General features: G+C 44.8%; 1 protein-coding gene across 2 annotated transcripts; it reads left to right on the top strand.

Moving 5' to 3' along the window:
- The first annotated feature begins 750 nt into the window (after positions 1-750).
- prkd1 (protein kinase D1) lies at positions 751-17,426 on the top strand. 2 transcript variants are annotated; one of them, XM_047341669.1, is made up of 20 exons: positions 751-880; positions 3,665-3,796; positions 3,891-4,060; positions 4,617-4,640; positions 5,214-5,424; positions 5,672-5,749; positions 5,907-6,108; positions 6,225-6,348; positions 7,034-7,111; positions 7,601-7,768; positions 8,060-8,171; positions 9,345-9,397; positions 11,252-11,324; positions 11,593-11,699; positions 12,723-12,884; positions 13,407-13,505; positions 13,682-13,842; positions 14,382-14,488; positions 15,965-16,050; positions 16,629-17,426. In XM_047341669.1, exons 1-20 carry the CDS (start codon positions 766-768, stop codon positions 16,854-16,856), a joined length of 2,490 nt encoding a protein of 829 aa, XP_047197625.1. In that variant the 5' UTR covers positions 751-765; the 3' UTR covers positions 16,857-17,426. The 2 variants fall into 2 exon arrangements, with proteins under 2 accessions (XP_047197625.1, XP_047197626.1); XM_047341670.1 differs by lacking the exon at positions 4,617-4,640.
- The last annotated feature ends 3,923 nt before the right edge of the window (positions 17,427-21,349 follow it).

Raw genomic sequence — 21,349 nt, 5'->3', positions numbered from 1 at the left:
AGTTACGCCGGGGTACACCGGACGCGGAAGTGCCGCTGAGGCAGCGCAGCGCCGTTCTCCAGCACGCAGCCGCCTGGCTGTTCACACGGGACGAGCATTTCTCCGCTGGTCAGCCCCATAGACTGTATATATAAGGTCAGCCCGCGATTCTGCTTTCTCCGCTTGTTGTTGTACCTGTTGAATGTCGGGGTTCGGGGTAAATGATGGTCTTCATAGCCCCCACCTCTCTTTCTCTCTCTGTCTGTCTGCTTGTGTGCTTGTAGTGGGGGGCAGAGGGGACATTTAATTATGTGATTGGGAAAATTAAAACTCCAGGACAACAAGGGAATACAAAGTATGGGATGCATATTTGATAATTTATATCATATAAAATATGTAATTTATATCGTTTAAAATCATGGGGGGAGAGGGGGGAGGGGGGAGCTGGCTCATTAGCATTTAAAGGAACAGGCACTCAAAACAGGTCGCTCTGTGGAGGGCTGTTTTATACAGGGTAAAAAGGAGCTGTTTTATATGATCCTTGTGGTATTTTGACCAAAGTATGTTACAGACATTTCATTAAGACCCCAAGGAACCATATCAACTTGTGGTAAAATGGGCATGCTATGTCCCCTTTAACATTATTCTTGTCCAACAGGAGGAAGTGGAGACACGTCGCTCGTCTTGATTTACTGTGGATACTCTTCTGTGTTGGTCACTCTGTCGGTATTCACGGCGCTCTGCTCTCTCTCTCCACGTCAGTTACCAGAGTGCGGCTTCTATGGGATGTACGAGAAGATCCTGCTGTTTCGCCATGACCAGACGTCGGAGAACGTGCTGCAGCTGCTGCGCTCTGCTGCTCAGATCCAGGAGGGAGACCTGGTGGAGGCCGTGCTGTCAGGTGAGGGGGCGGGGCCGGGCTGGTGACATCACAAGTGGGCGGGGCTGGTCGTCTGAAATCTCTCAGTGTGGAGGGACTTGGTCATTCATCTTCAACTCCTCCTCTCTCTCCACCTGCTCATCTCCTGGCCTGTTCTCCTCTGGCAACATGTCGCCAACAAACCACCAGACAACTGGCGTCACAGATGCATTCTGGGTAAAACCTTTGAACAAACCCAAACAAAGACTCGTTGGTTGGTTGTCGCAGCAGATGGACTGAAATGGAGCTGACAGTCTCCAGATGTGAGGGACGATGGTTCGATGCCGTCGTCTCCGTCAGACTCGTCTCTCTGGCTCTCGTCCAGCTCGGGGCTCAGGTGTTCACGCTACGCTAACGGCCTGAAAGCTGCTGCTTCCAATTTCCTCTCTCCGCCACCAGCCAGTACTGTGTGTGTGTGTGTGTGTGTGTGTGTGTGTGTGTGTGTGTGTGTGTGTGTGTGTGTGTGTGTGTGTGTGTGTGTGTGTGTGTGTTAATTAATATTGTTGCTTTTCCTCACTTTTTTCTTTAGGTTTATCACTCGGATCAACTTTTTGTATTTTTCTTAATTTGTTTCTGTAATAATAACAATAAAACTAAAAGCTTTTCAAAATAAGAGCGTAGATTTGCTAAAGAATAAAGAGGAAAAGAGGGAAAAGTTTATTTAAAATTAAATCGTTCGCTCCCGTCCCATTTTTCAGGATGTTTTCTTTTAACAGTTCTCTTGACTGGTGCTTCCTGTTACAACACAACACAAAGGTTCATTTCCTGTTTCCTTCACACTTCAGCCGTCACTGAGACGTTAACAGACGTGTTTTCAACTGAGCATCAGCTTCCTGATGGAGGACGAAGAGGAGCAGAAGAGGAGGAAGGAGGAAAAAAGAGTGGGAAGAACAAGTGGGAAAAAAATACTAAGATGAGGAAGATGATGAGGAAGAACATAAACGCTGATCGACCAATCACGAGTCAGTCGCAGCTGTCAATCACGACATGTCAATATTCCTCACTGTTAAACAGAGGAAATAAAGTGAATCTGCTGTTAAACATATTTATTGAGCTTGAAAACGTGATGAATGTAGTTTAGAACAACACAACCCCCTGCCCACAGTGTTTGTTTTCTGTTTGTGGGTTAACAAGTCAACGGCTCCTCAACGCTACTAATTCCAACACAGAGAACACACACACACACACAGGCGGTTATATTCAGACAGGGTCTACCTACACACAGACACACACACACACACACACACACACACACACACACACACACTCTTACTCTCTCACACACACACACACACACACACACACACTCACACACACACAGTCATGTTATTTTCTGAAGCATATAATAACAGTCCGGGAGCTTGTTCACACTTTCAAACGCACGTTGCTCCTCCAAACAAAAGGCATAAACAATAATTTGAATAAATGTTGGTAATTTCCTGCAGCAGAATGTCTAATCAGAGCTGCATTCTGCTGGAGGACCACAGCGCAGGGAGAGTGTGTGTGTGAGAGAGAGAGAGAGGCAGAAAAACAAGAGGAATAGAGCAAAAACTGTATCCCCAACTACCCATCATGCTTTGCCAAGCCTGCCGGCCAACCAACCAAACACTCGGTTGCATCTGCGCCTGCTGAGAGCCTCTCGTTCCTCCCAAACATTTACAAAATACCCAGAACAAGCCATTCATGACTCTTTCCCTCCGCTGCTGTGTTTATGTCCCTCCTCTCATCTCTCTCTCTCCAGCTCTGGAGAGTCGAGGGGAAACTCTGGTGTTCCTTATATTTCTGAACCGACACTGAACGTATCTTTTAGGTGTCGTCTCCGGTTTAACTGATTCTGCAAAGATCCGCTGTTTTCACGTCTGACCTTAACCAGGACCAGGTCACGACTAACCCTAACACTAACCTCAACCTACCCACCTCTGACCTCTGACCTTAAACCTGGAGAAAGAGGAAACAGGTTCAAAGGTGAAGCAGCGACTTTCTAAGAAAGAGAAATCTTCCTGTGACACAGCCCAGTTGACTCCTTCCTCGTGTTGTGAGTTTCTCAGCAGGACGTCTTGGTGCTGCCGGTGGGAGCCCAGCTGGGTTTTTGTGAAAACAGCTGCTGGATGTTTGGGCTCTGATGGTCATGATGGCTGCCAGCCCAGCAGCCCCGCCCCTAAACACCAGCAGCTGCTCGTCAGCGAGTTGCTTTAAAAACCACATCTGCAGTTTGTTTGAAATCACTTTTTATACTTATTACCAAAACTTATCAGAAACGTCGGCCCTCATCACCAAAAGATCTGGAACCTCCTCGTGTTTCCAAGTTGACGTCTTCGTCTTCTACGTGTACGGCTCCTCTTCTTCATCCTGAGATCTTTGTGTTCTTCCAGTTTCACGTCCGTCATGTGTTAGAAACCTCATCAACACGTCCACTCGCTCACTGGGAAGCTTCCACACATTTTACCAGGAGGCTGCAGGAGAAGATCCAGAAAATGTCCAGAGACACGGACTCAGACATTGTTCTCACAGACAGAACCTGCAGAACATGTCAGGAACATGTCAGGAACACGTCAGGAACACGTCAGGAACATGTCATGAACACGTCAGGATCAGTTTATGTCTGAAAGCAGATATACACAACGCTGTAAATATTTTTACACAAACAAAATAGAGCTCTTTGAAATAAAAATAAACCAAACATTTGTCGTATGCTGCTAAACTCTGCTAAACTTCTGTTTGGAGAATTCACCTGTAACCAAACGTCTTTTTGAAATCGTTCTGCAGCTTCAGCCACAGTGGAGGATTTCCAGATTCGTCCACACTGTCTGTTTGTCCACTCGTACCGAGCTCCGGCCTTCTGCGACCACTGTGGAGAGATGCTGTGGGGACTCGTACGACAGGGACTCAAATGCGAAGGTAGGCGTGGACTTACAGACCGATGCCGTTTTGTGGTTGAGAGACCAAAATGCATGAATTGTTGCATCTTGTCTTCTCGTCTCTTTCTGTCCAGGCTGTGGTCTGAACTATCACAAGCGCTGTGCCTTTAAGATCCCAAATAACTGCAGCGGGGTGAGACGGCGTCGACCGTCCAACATCTCCCTGACGGGGGGGCTGATCAACATGGGCCGCCCCCTGTCTGCGGAGCCCTCACCTCCTCACTACACCGACGAAGCTTTACTGGTCAGTGCGCTGCAGCTCCGTCTCACAGGACACATCCTAAATGAGCTAAGCCCCGCCCCCCTTAGTTTCTGTTGCTACGCCGGTGAAATGTTCGTCTACAACTGACACGTTTACCTTCGAGATCCCGAGAGATCCACTTCCCTAACTTTAGCTAATGCTAACTTGGCTAACAGCTGAAACCGAATAAGCACATTTTGCTCAAGTAACAGTAAAAATAAACAGAAAAAAATGTTCTCAAATAACAATTCAAAACAACTTTATTAGTCCCCGATCTAAACACTGATCGGTTTCACGTTAGTGGGAAACGTCCAAACACTGACAGAACACAGGTGTGGGTGCTAAGCTGTGATTGGACACTTCCTGTTGCTTGAGTCAGCATCTGATTGGCTGTGAGGTAAAAATTCAGTTCCTTACATCACTGCCAAACTTTGCTCGGTGAGAAAAAGACTGTTAAATATTTTGTGTCACTTTGAGGTTCTTAGATTGTTTTGGTTAAAGACAACGTTTGAAGCCCACTTTGACTTTTTCTCTGTCTCTCTTCTCGCCCATCGTCCAGTCTCCTGTCAGTCCCAGCATGGAGGTAAGTCGCACCACTTTCTCCATAATATGATCATATTATAACATGATTATTATGATAATTCTGCAGTAATTTAAAGGCCTTTACACAACGGGGGGGCGTGGCGGATAAATGACGGCAAACACCGCTTGACCCGCTGGTTGAGACCCGCTTCACGATAATCAGGTCCAATGTTGATTGCTTACAATCTATCAGACACATGTCAGACCTGCGGTGTGTAAAGACCGTAAATATCATTTTTATTTCCTTCACTGTGTAGTTTTGATATGTTGCATTAACGATTTGTCTTTCATTCCATTATTGTTTTATAATTGTGAATATATCAGAGGTTTGATTAAAGTCCTGAGAGTCCAGAACTGATTCAAACTCAAAAGTAAAGCGATAAAAAGAAAGATACGTATTCTCTGTTCGTGTCGGTAGTTTGAGGTTGTAGACAACAAGTTGATGCTTCACAGGAAACTAAGCTTCGCCCTGTTTTCACCATTCGTCATAACGCAAGTCGCCTGATAATGAGTCTTCTGACGATGATGATGGTGTCGCTCCTCCACTGGTGTTTCTGTCCTTCCCTCATCGCAGCAGAAGAACCAGTTGGAGTACTTCCCCGGCAGAGAGCGTCGTTCCAGCTCCCAGTCGTACATCGGCCGCCCCATCGAACTGGACAAGATCTTTCTGTCGAAGGTCAAAGTTCCTCACACCTTCCTCATCCACTCGTACACCCGACCCACCGTCTGCCAGCACTGCAAGAAGCTGCTGAAAGGCCTCTTCAGACAGGGACTGCAGTGCAAAGGTGAGCATCTTCTCCAACATGTCCTGTCAACAGTGGTTTGACGTCCGACTCTGAGTAGAGCTTCAACTCAACTGCTCTATAACCATCTTCGTTTACAGTCTGTGGGCCAGACAACGGAAGACTTAACTCCTTGTGAACGGAGTGAGGTCATTTTCTTTTTGGTAAAAGAAACCAGAGACGGAGCGAGGGACCTTTCCTGAGCTGTTTCCTGCTCAATGAACTAATGTCTCTTCTCCTTTTCCCTCAGATTGTAAATTTAACTGTCACAAACGATGTGCTCCCAAAGTGCCGAACAACTGCCTCGGAGAAGTCTCTAAAAACGGAGGCAAGTTTCAACACACTCGTTTGAGCTTTAACTCTACAAACAAGGATCCTCGTTGACCAATCGAACAACGAGCGTGAATCCAACACTATCGTCAACCTGACGTGTAATCGTCCTCACTTTCCTGGTCAACACACGGATTCTTGTTTTTGCCCCCTAGAGCTCCTTAGCCCGGGGGCGGAGTCAGATGTCATGATGGCGGAGGGTTGCCTGGACGACCACGACATCGACAGAGGCGGTGGCCTGTTAGACGACATGGATGAAGCACTGACATCGGAGGGGGGTCTGTTGCTGGAGACGGGGCCAAGTGACCTCTGCGACCTTCATGACCCCGACCTGGACGAGTCCAACCGGGCCATCAGGTACAAAGACATGAAGTACACGCACACACACACACACACACACACACACACACACACACACACACACACACACACACACACAGATCTGAAGTTGTGCTTTGTCCCGCCCCCTACAGCCCGTCCACCAGTAACAACATCCCTCTGATGCGAGTTGTTCAGTCCGTCAAACACACAAAGAGGAAGACTAGCAACGTGATGAAGGAGGGTTGGATGGTCCACTGCACCAGCAAAGACACTCTGGTACTCGTCTGTCACTTTACCTGTCAATCACCTGTCAATCACCTGTCAACCTTTCTGTCTGACCTGCACAACTCTTAAACACCTGGTTTGTTTCAGATCTTCAGACTTCCCAGTTTAGTCTGAATCTAAATATCAGGTGTGAAGGTTCCTCAGACCAAACTCCACGTGGTCAAACTCCACGTGGTCCAAACTCCACGTGGTCCAAACTCCACGTGGTCCACACTCCAGTTACTGTTGTTACAAACGTCCTCCGAGCATTTTTACATCGAAAAGACAAAAACCTACAAATGGTGAACTAGAAGAAAAGTGTCTCAGTAATTATTTGGTTTCTTCATCATCAGTGGTGACTGAAAAACTAAAGAAAGTTCTCGTCACCCTTTTGTGCCACAGTAAAGTGTCGCTGGGCATTGTGGGTAATTTAAAGTAAAAAAGAAAATGTCGGCGAAGGCCTTTTCACAATGAGCTCATATGTGATGAACATGTGAATGAATACATGACGGGAAACTGTAACTTTCTAATTAAAGTATTTAACGAAAAGATGAAATGTAAACGGAGGAAGAAAAGAAGTCTGTTTCTCCTTCACTCCTCTCCTCTCTCTCCACCTCCTCTTTCCTCATCTCTTCTTCTTTCCGTCTCTCTCCCCGTCTCCTCTTTTCACGATCATCTCTTCATCTCTGTGTTTCAGAGGAAAAGACATTACTGGCGGTTGGACAGTAAATGCATCACGTTGTTTCAGAACGACACCGGAAGTAAATACTACAAGGTAAGAAGAGCGCAGACGTCGCCCCCTCCTGGTTGTTATTGCTACTCTAGAAACTCGATTCACTTTTCATGTTTAAACTATGACTGAATTACTGTGAACATTTCTCTCGCTGTCAAAGCTTCTCCCCAGTCAAAGGTACGGTGGCTCCAAGGGTCAAAACATATCGCAAACCCCGTCTCCTCCATGTTAGCAGAGGGGACATGGACTAAAAAATCTAAATCAAACAAATAAATCAAAGTAGACGTTAAATAAATGTTTGTCAAAGATGGTTTCTGTTATTTCAGGTAGTTTTTATCAAACTGACGTTTGTTCAAGTGTTTCTGATCGGTTTGGTTTGAATTAGTTAATTGACAGCTGAGACTGACTCCTGATTGGTCGAGTGTATGTATCAGCAGGACCTCGCTACCACGGCTCCATCTCCTGATTTTGGCTCCAGATCATCTTCATCTCCTCCTCCTCCTCCTGCTCCTCCTCCTCCTCTGTCTGCAGGAGATCCCTCTGTCAGAGATCTTGTCTCTGGAACCGGCCCAGACCGTCTCTCTGCTCCCTGATGGCGCTAACCCTCACTGCTTCGAGATCGCCACGGCGTCACTGGTTTACTTCGTCGGAGAGAACCTGCCGAGGGCGGAGTCGTGTGTGAGCGGCAGCAGCGTTCTGGTGAGACGGAGCGAGTGTCGTGTGACGCTGTGTTTATTCACCCGTCTGTGTTCATGATCCTGTTGTGTCAACATCACTGATGGACGTCCCCCATGTACGACCCCAATGTTATCATGTTCCACTCTTAGGCCACATGGTTACAACTGATCTGTCACCATGACAACACAGAGGACTTCCTCTCATGGTTAACCCAGTGAGATGTGCGTATACATACGTGTACATGTATATGGATATAAGTTTTCCTCCTCCAGCTCTTTGCTGTGTTCACTGTTTGTTGCCGGATGCTTTCAGGTCAGCGGCGTGGGGCAGGATGTGGCTCGGATGTGGGAGATGGCCATTCAGCACGCCCTGATGCCGGCGGTTTCCACAGGAGTTTCTCATGGTTCTCACCACAGCGGACACAGTGAGTCACTGTCGAAGTACTTATATCGCACAGGCATTGTATGTTGAGTTTTTAAAAAGTTTTATCTTTGTTCAACTCATGAACAATGTTGACCATAAAAGTGAAGAGTTTGTATTAAATTAAGTACATGTTGCGTCACATTGAATCTTGGGTAAACTGCCTTTACGTGTTTTGTCGATCTCACTTTTTTGATAGTTCGGACAAATTAGGATACAGAGGGAAGTAGTTTCTGTCATGTGGTAACTTTGTCTCGAGTCGAAACCTTTCATCACAGTAAGAATGAATATTCAGTACGGAGTTCCACAAGGCTCTTTTCTGGATAAACTTCTTTTCTACGCAGATGACACCCAACTTTATCTATACTCTGGTTATTGTTCCTGATGATACTTAAAAACTGCATCTGTATTTTACTTCTGTTTTTGTGGAACCATCTTTTCATACAACAGTATCCAACATCTCTGTGTTCTTTTCTGTTTGGACCCCACGACACATCAGGAGGTGTTGAGATTCCTCAGCTTTTGTGCCAGACGGCGACCTTCGGTTTCACATCACCCAAAATCTGTGTTTATGTTTATGACTGAGGTTAAAAAAACTTATTTTCAGTCTCTATACAAACTCATGTTGTGCAGCCAAACTTGGTTCAAATTTGCAGAACTTAATTTTAGAGATTAAAGATAAATATGAATATATATCAAACATTTGGCAATAACATGAGTTTTCCAGCTTTTAATGTAAAGCAGAAACAAAATGGGAATAGAGGAAGTGTTCTGTGCTCTGTCCTCATGAACCTGGACACACTTCACTGTCTGTGCAGCCGAGGTTGTGATAGAGAATCTGTTTGGAAGGAAACTGGACAAATGTCATTATATCATCATCCTGCCTGTGAAAGGCCTCCTCCAGCTCAGGTATTAATATGTTCATCCTCAGACCCTCAGGGCCGTCGACGCCTACACTAGACCCATCAGAGGTATTTCAGGGCTTCACTGACGTCAGAGTGAACATGACTAACACTTCGCTGTGGTCGCAGTATAAATACACAGAGTAAATTCAGTGGAGTAAATGCAGAGGTGAAGTTTAACAGATGAAGAAAAGGTGAAGTTTAATTTATTTGCTTATAAGAGCTTGTGTGTGTGTTGATTATTAACTGTGATCACGTTTGTGTCTCATCAACAGAGGAAGTTTCCATCAGCATTTCAGTGTCTAACTGTCAGATCCAGGAGAACGTGGTGAGAAAACACACACACTCACAAACAACACACTCACAAACACACTCAGGCACAAACACACTCAGTACTCCACAGTACAACACTGTAGTACTGTGGAGTACTGTAGTACTGTGGAGTACTGCGCCTGATACCTATGAAACTCAAGTGAAGAAGCTGCTCTCTGTTTCTCTCAGATCTCTCGTCTAATCCTTTTCATCCTCTCACATTTGGAGGAATCGTATGTCACAGATCGTGCCGGAGCCGATCAGTACGTTTCCAACGCTCTGTGCATTCACACCACAAAGATTCACACGCCGCTCAAATGTCCGCAAATTCCACTCATGCAAATAAACTGCAGAGAACGCCGAGTGCCATTTCCATGCAGACGTGCACCTCGCCGTCTCCAAGGTGAGCACGTCTTCAAGCACCTCGGATGGAGATTACTGTGATTACTCACTCAGCCAAATGGTTTCCATAGTGACGGATGGTAATTAGGCAGCGAGATCGTGGAGAGGGGGAAGGAGGGGGGGAGGTTTATAATATTGTATTTCTGTCCTCTTTGCTTGAGGTGTGATATTAGGCTGTCAGCTAACGGGGGAGAAGAGGGAGACGTGATTGCAGACAAGTGAAGAAGAAAATATTTTGCACTTCTGGTGTCAAAGCTGTGGCAGATCCCTGACGCCGCGCAGTCACACTCAGGAGGCGCAGTCGGCTCTGCTCCACAAAAACCTTCTCTCCGAGCTCCTCCAGCAGCTGATGAATTGATGCACTTTGCTTTTTGTTGGACCCACTTTCCGTCAACCTGTCTCAGCTTCCTCTGCTTCAGCTGCGACAGCTTCAGCAGCTCATTTTTTAAGTTTTTCTCTCCACTGCTCTTCTCAACGTGGTTTCTAACTGCGTAACGAAATGTAAGAACATCATCACTAGTGTACGAAGTGATGATGTAGAAGACAGACGCCTCGAAAAGAATGAGTGTTCTTAACTTAAGATCCAAACAGCCGACGACTAAAATCCTTAATCTGCTTCAAATATATAGTTAAAAACCCACAAGATCTAAAAAGAGGATATGACGCCACCAACAGGCGACCAAACACATCGTCACCTCGTTTGATTCGATTTCTGCAGGTTTGAAATGATAATGAAATACCTCAGCTACAGATGTAACACAGCTCTGATGATCTGAATGTAGAAGTGTATTGTTAAACTAACACGACATGGAGCCAGTTAACAGATGGATCTATTTTCTAACTACAAATCATTGTTCCTTTCCTCTGCCGCAGCAGCAGCAGTGACAGTGTTTGCTGCAGGTTTCATTAAAACCGACTGAAGCTCCTGCGCACAGTCCCAGTTTAGATCATAAGAGTGTGAAGTCCCCCGACAACTCACATCGTAACAAACTTCATATCGATGCCTGCAGGCAAGAGAGGATATTTCAGTTGTCTGCTAATTAAATTTTTTACTGTATTGAATTTAATATCCACCTTCTGAGGTCTTTTTTGTGAGGAAACTAAACAATTCTTGTTTTAAGACTTTTAAAACTCTGTGAAACAACTTGACTGCTTCTTTTTGAAGGTGCCTTCGTTGAGGTTTATTCCCTCAAGCTGAAGCAGGAGGTTTAAACCTCTGAACCTCAGAGCGGTGCAGCGCTTTGGTCCCAACTCCACTCAGACCTTCAGCCCAGGGTTGGATGTTCAGCTGTTTGCAGACAGAAGCACTCAGACATTTGTTCTCACCTCCAGAACATTTCAGTAACATGCAAACTTTGGTGCACGTCTGAAACTGTTCCTGTAAATTGCAGCCTTCAGTTTACCCTGCACTCGAACCACAGAGCGATGGTTGTGAACTTCTTCTCAGGGGAGTTACTGTGTTTTTCAGGACATCAACTCCGTGTATCAAATCTTCCCAGACGAGGTTCTTGGCTCGGGACAGTTTGGCATCGTCTACGGAGGTGAAGAGAGACACATCATCAAACAGCATCGGCATTTATTATTCTTTAAAGTAAACTCACTCAGACATGTATATCATTTCAGGGCCACTTTTAGATTAATGACATGTTTTTTCTTTCTTTGCACAAATTCAAAATGCTCATAAAATCATAGAAGAAAGTACGAAGCTCTGACGAGTTCAGGGAGATTTGACCTGTGAGTTTTAGAGTCTCAGGGATATTCTGTTCAGTCGAGTTTGTCTTGAAAATAAAAACACACATGTGACTGCAGGTAAACACAGGAAGTCCGGCCGAGACGTGGCCATCAAGATCATCGACAAACTGCGCTTCCCCACCAAACAGGAGAGTCAGCTGCGCAACGAGGTGGCCATACTGCAGGTACACACACACACACGCACGCACACACACACACACACACACACACACACACACACACAACAGATCGGCAATAGGTGAAACTTCCTGTCGTGAACGACCTCATTACCGATGCAACACTGTGGGGTGTGATATCCATGTAATATTGCAGCGCTGCTCAGATGACAGAAGCTGCTGCTACACACACACACACACACACACACACACACACACACACACACACACACACACACACACACACACACACACACACACACACACACCTGCACATCAAACACTGTCAGTGGGAATCAACTTTCTTCAGTAACAATACTCGATCAAGACAAACGACTTGTGAGTATTAATGTTTCTATAGAAGTCTCTAGAAAGTGACTTCTCACTTTATAACGTCAGGAAACATTCAGGAGTTTCTGTCTCAGTCTCTAGTTTCAAGTCTTCTTCAAACAGCTGATGTTCATTTAGTGAATTATGATCATTTAGAGTCAAACAGACCATAAAGCACCGGATGTGTTGGGGGGGTGGATGCCACAGAGTGATTGACAGCTAGTACCGTCCAATGAGTGCAGGTGGCAGGTGTAGGTGGGCGTGTCCTGGAGCTCTCAGTCAGGCTCCACCCCCTGCTCCTCCAAATATAACTACTTCTGGTTTCACAAAACCAAGATGGCGCTGGACACGATGCGGCTTCGGAGCAGCAGCTCACAGACCAACAGGGGGCGTCACAGTGGTTTCATACGAGTGACAGCGGGAAAAAGCAATGAAAAATTATTTTTTTGGGGGCATCTTGCCCAAGGACACTTCGGCATGGGCTGGGATTCAAACTGCTGACCTCCTGGTTGGAGGACAACTGCTCTACTCCCTCACACGCCACAGAGTTACAGGTGTTTTATGTTGTGTAAAATGTTCCTGTCATTCTGACACTGAGGGACGAGGGTTAGCGATGTCTCCTCACAGCAGGAAGCTGCCCGGTGTCTCTCTGTGTGAAGTCATGTGCACCAGCAGCAGGTTGACTTCCCCTCGTCCCTCCAGAGTCTGCACCACCCGGGCGTGGTCAACCTGGACTGCATGTTCGAGACGCCGGAGCGAGTGTTCGTCGTCATGGAGAAGCTCCACGGAGACATGCTGGAGATGATCCTGTCCAGCGAGAAGGGACGCCTGCCGGAGAGGGTCACCAAGTTCCTCGTCACGCAGGTGAACAAACACATGCTCACAAAACACCACATTGTGCGTATGTTGTACAGATTACGTCGGATATATATTCAGATTTAACCATGGTTGTTTGATATTTCCACTCGCTGCAGGACTAAAGGTGGCGCTGTCATATCTCATCCGATTTCTTCAAACTGCCTGGGTGAACTCGACACTGTGACCGTTCCTTCAGCGCCACCTTCTGGACGTGTCTTTGATTAAATTACCGTTGAGTCAAAGCCTTTGCACGACAACGCTGACACGAATAAACGGCAAAAAATAGCAAATAATAAATTAAAAGACAAAAGACCTCGCACGTCAGTCAAAGATGAAATCGACATCAAGCGAAGATGATCTGGTGCTTTCACTTCATAAAAAGGGAATATTGATGGATATAGATGCTAATAATGTGTGAATTAATCGCCGAAAATTATAAAACGCGTCTAGTGTGCAAAGGCCTTTATTATGTTTGTATTGCTTTGTTCAGTATGTGTGTGTTTGTGTGTGTTTGTGTGTCGTCATCAGATCCTCGTCGCTCTGCGTCACCTCCACTTCAAGAACATCGTCCACTGTGACCTGAAACCTGAGAACGTCCTGCTGGCTTCTGCAGACTCATTCCCACAGGTCCTCTGTGTGTGTGTGTTCTTCTTCATCTCATCAAGTTTGACATATTATTATTATTATTATCATTATTATCATATTACTGTCAACTTTCATCTAATCAGTGCAACAGTAAAAGTCAAATACAGTGATGAGGCAGACGATTCGGCAGCAGAGGTTCAACGTATTTCATGCCGCAGGTGAAGCTTTGTGACTTTGGCTTCGCTCGGATCATCGGCGAGAAGTCGTTCCGGCGCTCGGTGGTCGGCACGCCGGCGTATCTCGCCCCGGAGGTCCTCAGGAACAAAGGCTACAACCGCTCCTTGGACATGTGGTCGGTCGGGGTCATCATTTACGTCAGGTACGAGGAAACGGAAGCCCGTCACTGTTTCAGAGTTTCTGTTCTGATGGGACGTCTTTACGTACTTTACTTTACTTCTGTCTTACATAATTATATTTACACATTCTCTTCCTCTCTCCTCTTTTCTTAAACTTTATGTCTCCGAGACACCCAGTGGCTGTTTTTTAATAGCTTTTTCATCTGACCCATTTTTGAGAACATGATATCTCAAGAACATCTTGAGTGACTCGTGGATGAACTGATGGTATTTTGGTGGTTAAAGGTCAAGGTCAAGGGTCAAGGTCACAGTAACACAATATCTCTAAATCAACAGGCCTTTAAAGTTGGTAGAAACATTCACTCAGATTTACAGATGAACTGATTTGAGTGGTTAAGGGTCACTGTGACCTTTGACCTTTGACCACTTAGGGCGGAGGCATGTAACAGCAGGGTGGTACGTCTCCATCCTTCTGTTAGTTCGTCTCTGACGGTTTTCTACATTGAACAACAAACACAATGTGTCCGATAAGCAGGTATTTGTGTGTTTCCGTGTGCTGCAGCCTCAGCGGGACGTTTCCGTTCAATGAAGACGAAGACATCAACGATCAGATCCAGAACGCTGCCTTCATGTACCCTCCTCACCCCTGGAAGAAGATCTCCCAGGAAGGTTCGTGACGCAGAGGAGCCTCGGCCTCGTCTCTCGTGTACACAGAAAAGTTCAAACAGACCTGGTACTTTAAATGGGGGGGGGGGGGTTATGTTGGTGTTTGGAGGGATGAGGCTTCTTAGTGTCTTCTTACTCTAATGTCTTCTGCGTCGTTTATTACTCCTATTTACCCACTGTCGCCACCTGGTGGATAAACGTGCGTTAGCGTCTGATCACCACAGGGGGTCGCGGGTCAGGACTCTGGTCCCCGTGCAGAGCAGCAGATTGAGATTTAGGGTTCTCAGAATCTGGATCAGGCACAACAACCTTCAAACAACCTTCAGACAACCTTCAGACAACCTTCAGACAACCTTCACCTGTGTATTTGCAGTAATTACAGATGGACGACACATCCCAACTTTCTCCTATTGTACAAACATTAAGCTAAAATATCCTTGATGTGGGTGGAGCTGTTTTCTTGAGCTGAGGTATCGTGATACATGAGCTCGACCAATCAGGAGTCAGGCTGTTTGGATATTATCAGATCACTAATTAAAACCAACATGAAGACTTGAACAATGACTGAAACCTTCTTTGACAAACGTTTACTCTGATTTCTTTAGGTGTCTGTTTATTTGTTATAAAACCGGGCTTCTTCTGCCAAAAGATACAAATAGTGTGAACCTGCTTTTATACCGAAGCAGCTCAGGAACATTATGATGAGTCTCTGCTGCTGCGTGACTCAGGTCGTCGTCACAGTCTATAAATGTATTTGTGCGCTGGCTGGAATCGACCTGCCGACTGCCAGACGGATTTAAATCAGCCTGACTCACGCGCTCGTTCATCGGCAGGACAGCGAATTCATTAACAAATCAACCATGTACAAAATACACGGATGTTTTAAGGCCAGGAGCAACTGTACGGTTTTTATTAAAAATTATATTCAACAATAAATCTAACAAGTAAAATACGGAGACTATTCCTGAGCTTGGTAAGTGAACTGGGAAACGAGAGCTGCTTCGAACACGATGCTTTTCAAGACGGACATCGCCATCCCTCGGCCCAAGTGCAAAACAAAAAGGACTGGGCAGATTAAAGGTGGGTCATGTGACTCCGAGGCATGAGAAGTGTGGGAGGAATACTTGAGAGTCCAGGCAGTTCTTAGAAAGAGACTTAGACAGATTCTAAAGGGGGGGTGTCTATTCATGTGGTGGTCCATTCATGTGCATAATACCAAGCGATGGAGGCCCCCACAGACCTGAGGGGCCCGGGGTCCCAGAGCTGTTCAAACCACTGACCCCTGAAGAAATGTTAACATCATGTTAGCTTTGCTCATTAGCCCCGACTGGCACCTCACCACAGGGGGCGAGCAGGGGGGAGAACAACCCCACATCCTCCCCCTCGTGGCTTTACCTCACATTTTTCTCGCTCATCACCTCTTCCTGCTTCCTTTATCTTGATTCCTTCTTTCCTTTTCCTGCCCTTCCCTCCTTGTAGTGATTGACCTGATTAACAACCTGCTGCAAGTAAAGATGAGGAAGAGATACAGCGTTGATAAGACCCTCAGTCACCCCTGGCTCCAGGTAACGTATACCCTCAGATGTCTGATGAGAGAAAACAACAAATGACTTGAGAAGGAGCTGAGTCACCTGGACACTCAACCGAAGACGGAGGAATACGCTAAATTCAATTAAGTAACTCTGATGGTTATGGATACATTTAAATACGGTAAAATCTGTGTTTACAGTTATTAACATACATTTACCAAAGGGTCCAATTTGAAAATACATATATTTGTTCAGGTCTTTTGACGACAGACGTCAGGAGCTTCATTTAACACAAACTTTGAGCTTTTTAACTTTGCAGAACTTAAATATTTTTAACCAATCTACAGTTCACTTAGACTCTTGATCTCCTGGACCTGGTTCTGATTGTTGAGGCCTCAATTATCGCTCCGTACGTTCGGAGAAAAGGAGGAAAGTCATCCTCTGGGGACCATCAGAATACGTTGCATGGTAGTTTAGTGTCCAACTGTCAAATGTGAGGATAGTGTTGAAGATGTTTCGCCTTCTGACAAAATGATTTGAGGCTTAATAAATAATCAAACTGGCTTGAACGGAACAGGCAGAAGGACCAACCGAGTGTTTGTGTTCTCTACCAGGACTACCAGATGTGGCTGGACCTGAGGAACCTGGAGTCCCGCATGAACGAGCGCTACATCACCCACGAGAGCGATGACCTGCGCTGGCATCACCACGCCCAGCTCAGCGGCCTCGACTACCCCCTGCACCTGAGCAACGGCCCACGCAGCGCCGCCGCCCACGGCCTCGAACGCTACCAAGAACAGGAGGAGCTGGAGACCCTCAGTGAGAGGGTCAGTGAGCTCTGAGGACGAGAGGTCGACGAGAGGAAACAGAAACTGAATGAACGAAAGAGGGATCAGGCTGAAAAAGATCAACATTCAACACAGTAAAGTTCAGAGAGGATCAGATTGTAGAGATTTTTCCTTCCTGACACCGATTCCACCACCTGGACTTGGAAAAACACGACAACTTAAAGAAGGAATTAACAGCGGTATGTTACTAACCCTGCAGGAACCTTTAAATACAAATACAGAGAACTGTTATTATCAGTTTGACAGAACTGAAAAAGAAAAATGCAGTTTTTTCTCGGTTAATCTGATACTTTAAACACGTGGTATCGGATCGGCACACACATGTGTGTACTCCACAATCACCAAGCTGGTATTGTCGGCACTATCGAAGGTATTTGTGTTGCTGGTCTCGTATCCGAACATCTCTAGAATTTTTTAAAGAAGTAGAAACGACTCGCAGGGAGAAAGTTTTTGAAGAATATTCGGAAACTAAAGCTTTAAACTTATTCAGGTTTTATGAAGCTTGTTGCATTTGCAAAAGATGATTCTGAGGTCGTTGCTTCCTCATTAAAACCTGGTTATGTCCTATAAATTCGAGATCCCTGCTTTATGAGGTAAAGATGTCATAACTTTTGAATTTATTGACACAACAAGATAAAGATCTTTTATTATTATAAGATTATTATATTAATTTATATATATATCACAAGGTTTGGATTACAAGTCCTTGTTTTGTTATCAGACGGTAAAGATGCTTTAATTATATCTTGTGATTATCTGATACTTGTTTTGTAATAATGAGGAAAGAACTTCTGTTTTATTTCATTTATATCTCTTCCGTCTCATTATTACAATGCAAGAATCACATTTTTTTCCTGTAATAAATAAGAGAACTAAAAAATAATTTAGGGTCGACCTGTGCATCACCAATATCTAATATAATTAAGAAATGCTGAGTCATGACGACATAACAATACTTATAATTCTTTGATTCTTGATCAAGTCATTTCTCCGGCGTTTTAAAGCCACAGCTCTTCGAGACAATCAGAAAATTAAAGACACTATGAAAAAAGTTGCTTTAATTTACATTTGAAAATAGAAAAAACTTCCCAAGTTGTGCCTAGAACGTAATGATCGCTTTGACGGGGAAGTTATGGAAACAAGCCACGCCTCTTATCAAGATTAAAGAGAATAAATCATATAAAAGGGGGTCAGATCGTTATGAAAACGTAGAACGGGGGGGTTTCAACGTAGTTTTGAGATTCCGACATACACTCGACATACAACAGCTTAACTTCGATAAGTTCTATCTTAACCAAACATTTGATTTGGCCTCATGTAGGGCACGAGTTATAAATCATAATTCATACACAAGTCAAGAGTTAATCAGGTCAGCAACAAAACCAAGGAAAGCATCACGTTCGTATATCTTCAGCCACAAAACTATTATTTTGTGTCACGTAAAATCATTTCTGAATGAAATCAAGCTGTCGATGTCTTCAGGTTATAGATGTGAACTCTACTAACATTCACAGTATACATGTTGAGTTTCATTTTCTTTTGTTGAGTAGCAACGAGCCAGGATTTCATTCCAAAAACTGAAGGACTTCACAAATAACCCGACTTCATTTTGAGAAGATTCATAACTTTCTGTGACAATGGACTGAATCAGACTCTTCTGAAAACGGAGACGCAGCATTTTGGAATCCGAATCCTCGAACATCTGTGCCAATACAAAACCAAAACCTACAATAGATATTTTATTTTTTCAGTATTTTTCCTGGTTTCAGTTTTTCTTAACGCTGTATTCACACTTGTTTTAAGGTTTTGTATTTTATCATAGTTTCATTATTTTATTTATGTATTTCTTTTCTTTTCTTAAGTTAGATTTTACTGTGTCAGGATCACAGGGAGGAAACGGTAGCAGAGCGCCCCCTTCTGCAGCCGCATGCCACTACGTCACGTCGTTGTATTACCGAGTCTGGTTTTTCTGGGAGAAATAGAAACAAACGCTTTTTTAAAAGAAGAAAGTTCCTATGTTTAAAAGAATAACACAGAATGATGTGTCTGCTCCACCAGAGATTCACCTGAGTGCTTTGTATTCTGTGATTGTTGTTAGTTTCATTTACTGTTCGTACAACCTGAATACACACTGTTCTAGCTTTGTACGGGATATACGATCAGAAGCTTCGCAGAATGTGTTGTACGTGTTTTAAAGTTGGGGAAATGTTACGTCGTTTAGCTGCTACGGCTTCGGAACAGCTCGAGTGATGATGGGAATAACTCTCTGAAGGGAGCGATCTGATTGGTTCAGAGGTCAAACCTGAACGCAAAGAGGAGGGTCTCACTTTCCTCTTGCATTCAATTTGAGCTCCAGTTGCCAACGTGCACTTGTACAACTCCTGAAGATTCCACGAGCTGGACAAAGAACTGATCTGAAACCCGTGAACATCAGTGAGATCAGAACGACCTGAAATGACAGAAACCATCTTTCACAAACATTTATTTAACGTCTACTTTGATATTTTTTTAGTCTAGTCCATGTCCCATCTGCTAACATGGAGGATTTGGCTTCACTTTCGGGACAGTGTCGTGACGTCACCCATATTTACAGTCTATGGAGCAAAGCTAGTTCCCTCACAGCAACAGCAGGAACGAGTAAGACGTCAAAGCAGCTTCTATACGATCGAGCTCGCTCCCGTACGGAGACGCAGGATAGTGTGTATGAGGTTGTTGTGTTTATACGATTCTGCCATAGATGTGAAACTAAGGGCTGTTTCTCTAAAGCCTCCATGGCCTTCTCTTCTTCGTGCCTCTGTCTGATGAACGCTTCTGTCTTCTCTGAAAGTGTGAGCTTCACCGGGAACTCGACTGTCGACTGTCTGCTCTGATTCTCTTTGTAAAGAAGTGACTTATCAAGCATTTGTGGAAATACCTTATTTATACTTGTCTGTACAAATGGTCAGAGAGTGCTGTGTGTGTGTGTGTGTGTGTGTGTGTGTGTGTGTGTGTGTGTGTGTGTGTGTGTGTGTGTGTGTGTGTGTGTGTGTGTGTGTGTGTGTGTGTGTGTGTGTGTGTGTGTGTGTGTGTGTGGTCCAGATTTGACTCATGTTGTGTGGATTTAAATCTGTTTACAAAGTTACGTTATGGGGCCAAAAAGTCGTCCCCATAACGTAAATCATTAAAACCTTCAAGTTAGGTTTACGTCGCTGTTAGGTGTGCGACAGCGTTTGTGAGTCGCGCTGCAATTACACCACCTGAACACTAGTAGCAGTAGAGTTTCTATGCTGGTGTTGAGTGTCTCCTGGTTTCTGGTCCGTTTATTTGCCGGAGATGCGACACGACCATGCCGACCAATCACAGCTCTCTGGTTCACATACAGCGACGCTTTACATTGTAGGGAGGTGCACGTCAGGGTACGGGGGTTTGAGAAGGGTCCACGCCTAAAGACTATAGCTATACAAAGCGTGTTAGCAGCACTTTGTATTCACCGCTAGTAGCTGAGTCATGTGACTGATAATCGTTTACAGAAGTCTCAGCTTCTGTTCAGACTAAAACACAACCCCAGAGTTTTCAAAATAAAAGGAGACCAGCAGCGTTTACACACGTATCAGTTTATCAGTTTGAGGAGTTAAAACTAAGTTTTAAACTAAAGCGTAGAACAGTGGAACGTGGCCACAGGCTCCAGAGGGAGTTTCCAGAAAGTGAAGGTTTCATCAGGTTCTCTTTCAACACACAGAACATCGAGTGAAGAGGAAACAGGAAACCTACAGACACACCTGTCGTCCTTATTGTACAAACATATCATATCGTAGGAGATTAGTAGATCTACACTCCGACCACAACAAGACGGAAAATACAAGTTCATTCTCTCCCTCGGGTGTCGGGGCTCGGCCTCAGAAACAGGGTGAGGCGTTCAGGAGGGAGCTCGGCTGCTGTCGGAGGTCACAGGTCACACTCCCAACTCGCTGGACGGACTACATATCCCATCAGGCTTGGGAACACCTGAAGATTCAGCAGAGCTGAGGAGAGGGACGCCTGGGACACTCGACCTCCACCTTCCACCCGAGCCCGGACAGGTGGAAGACAACGGATGGATGGAGATCACACAATATTAGGGCAGAAATATAAGAATATAAAAACGTTTACATGTTATCTCGTGAGATGAGCTGCTGCCACCTTGGCTTCATGTTCCCTAAAGACATGAACGTCCTGTAGACAAATCTCCATTAGAAGAAGCTTCAAGTATATTTTTGTGGCTCAGAAGTCACATTTAACTTTTGTATAAGTAAGAAGAATTATACACAAGATATAAAGTGTAAATCTTTTCTTTAACAACCACTGCACAAAGCCATTGCTTTGTGTTTGTGCTAAGCTAACCTGCTAACCTTCGCTGCAGCTTTATATTTGACAAATATGATGTATATTTCCCAAAATGTCCCACTATTCTTTTAGAAGAAGTATATTTTTAGCTGTATACTCATTGTATTCAGGAGTAATGTTTACTC

This window comes from Hippoglossus stenolepis, chromosome 10, assembly GCF_022539355.2.
Source record: "Hippoglossus stenolepis isolate QCI-W04-F060 chromosome 10, HSTE1.2, whole genome shotgun sequence".
In the NCBI taxonomy this organism is placed as follows: Eukaryota; Metazoa; Chordata; class Actinopteri; order Pleuronectiformes; family Pleuronectidae; genus Hippoglossus; species Hippoglossus stenolepis.
The sequence above is the reverse complement of the archived record's forward strand: the minus strand, read 5'-3'. Positions and strand labels throughout refer to the sequence as shown.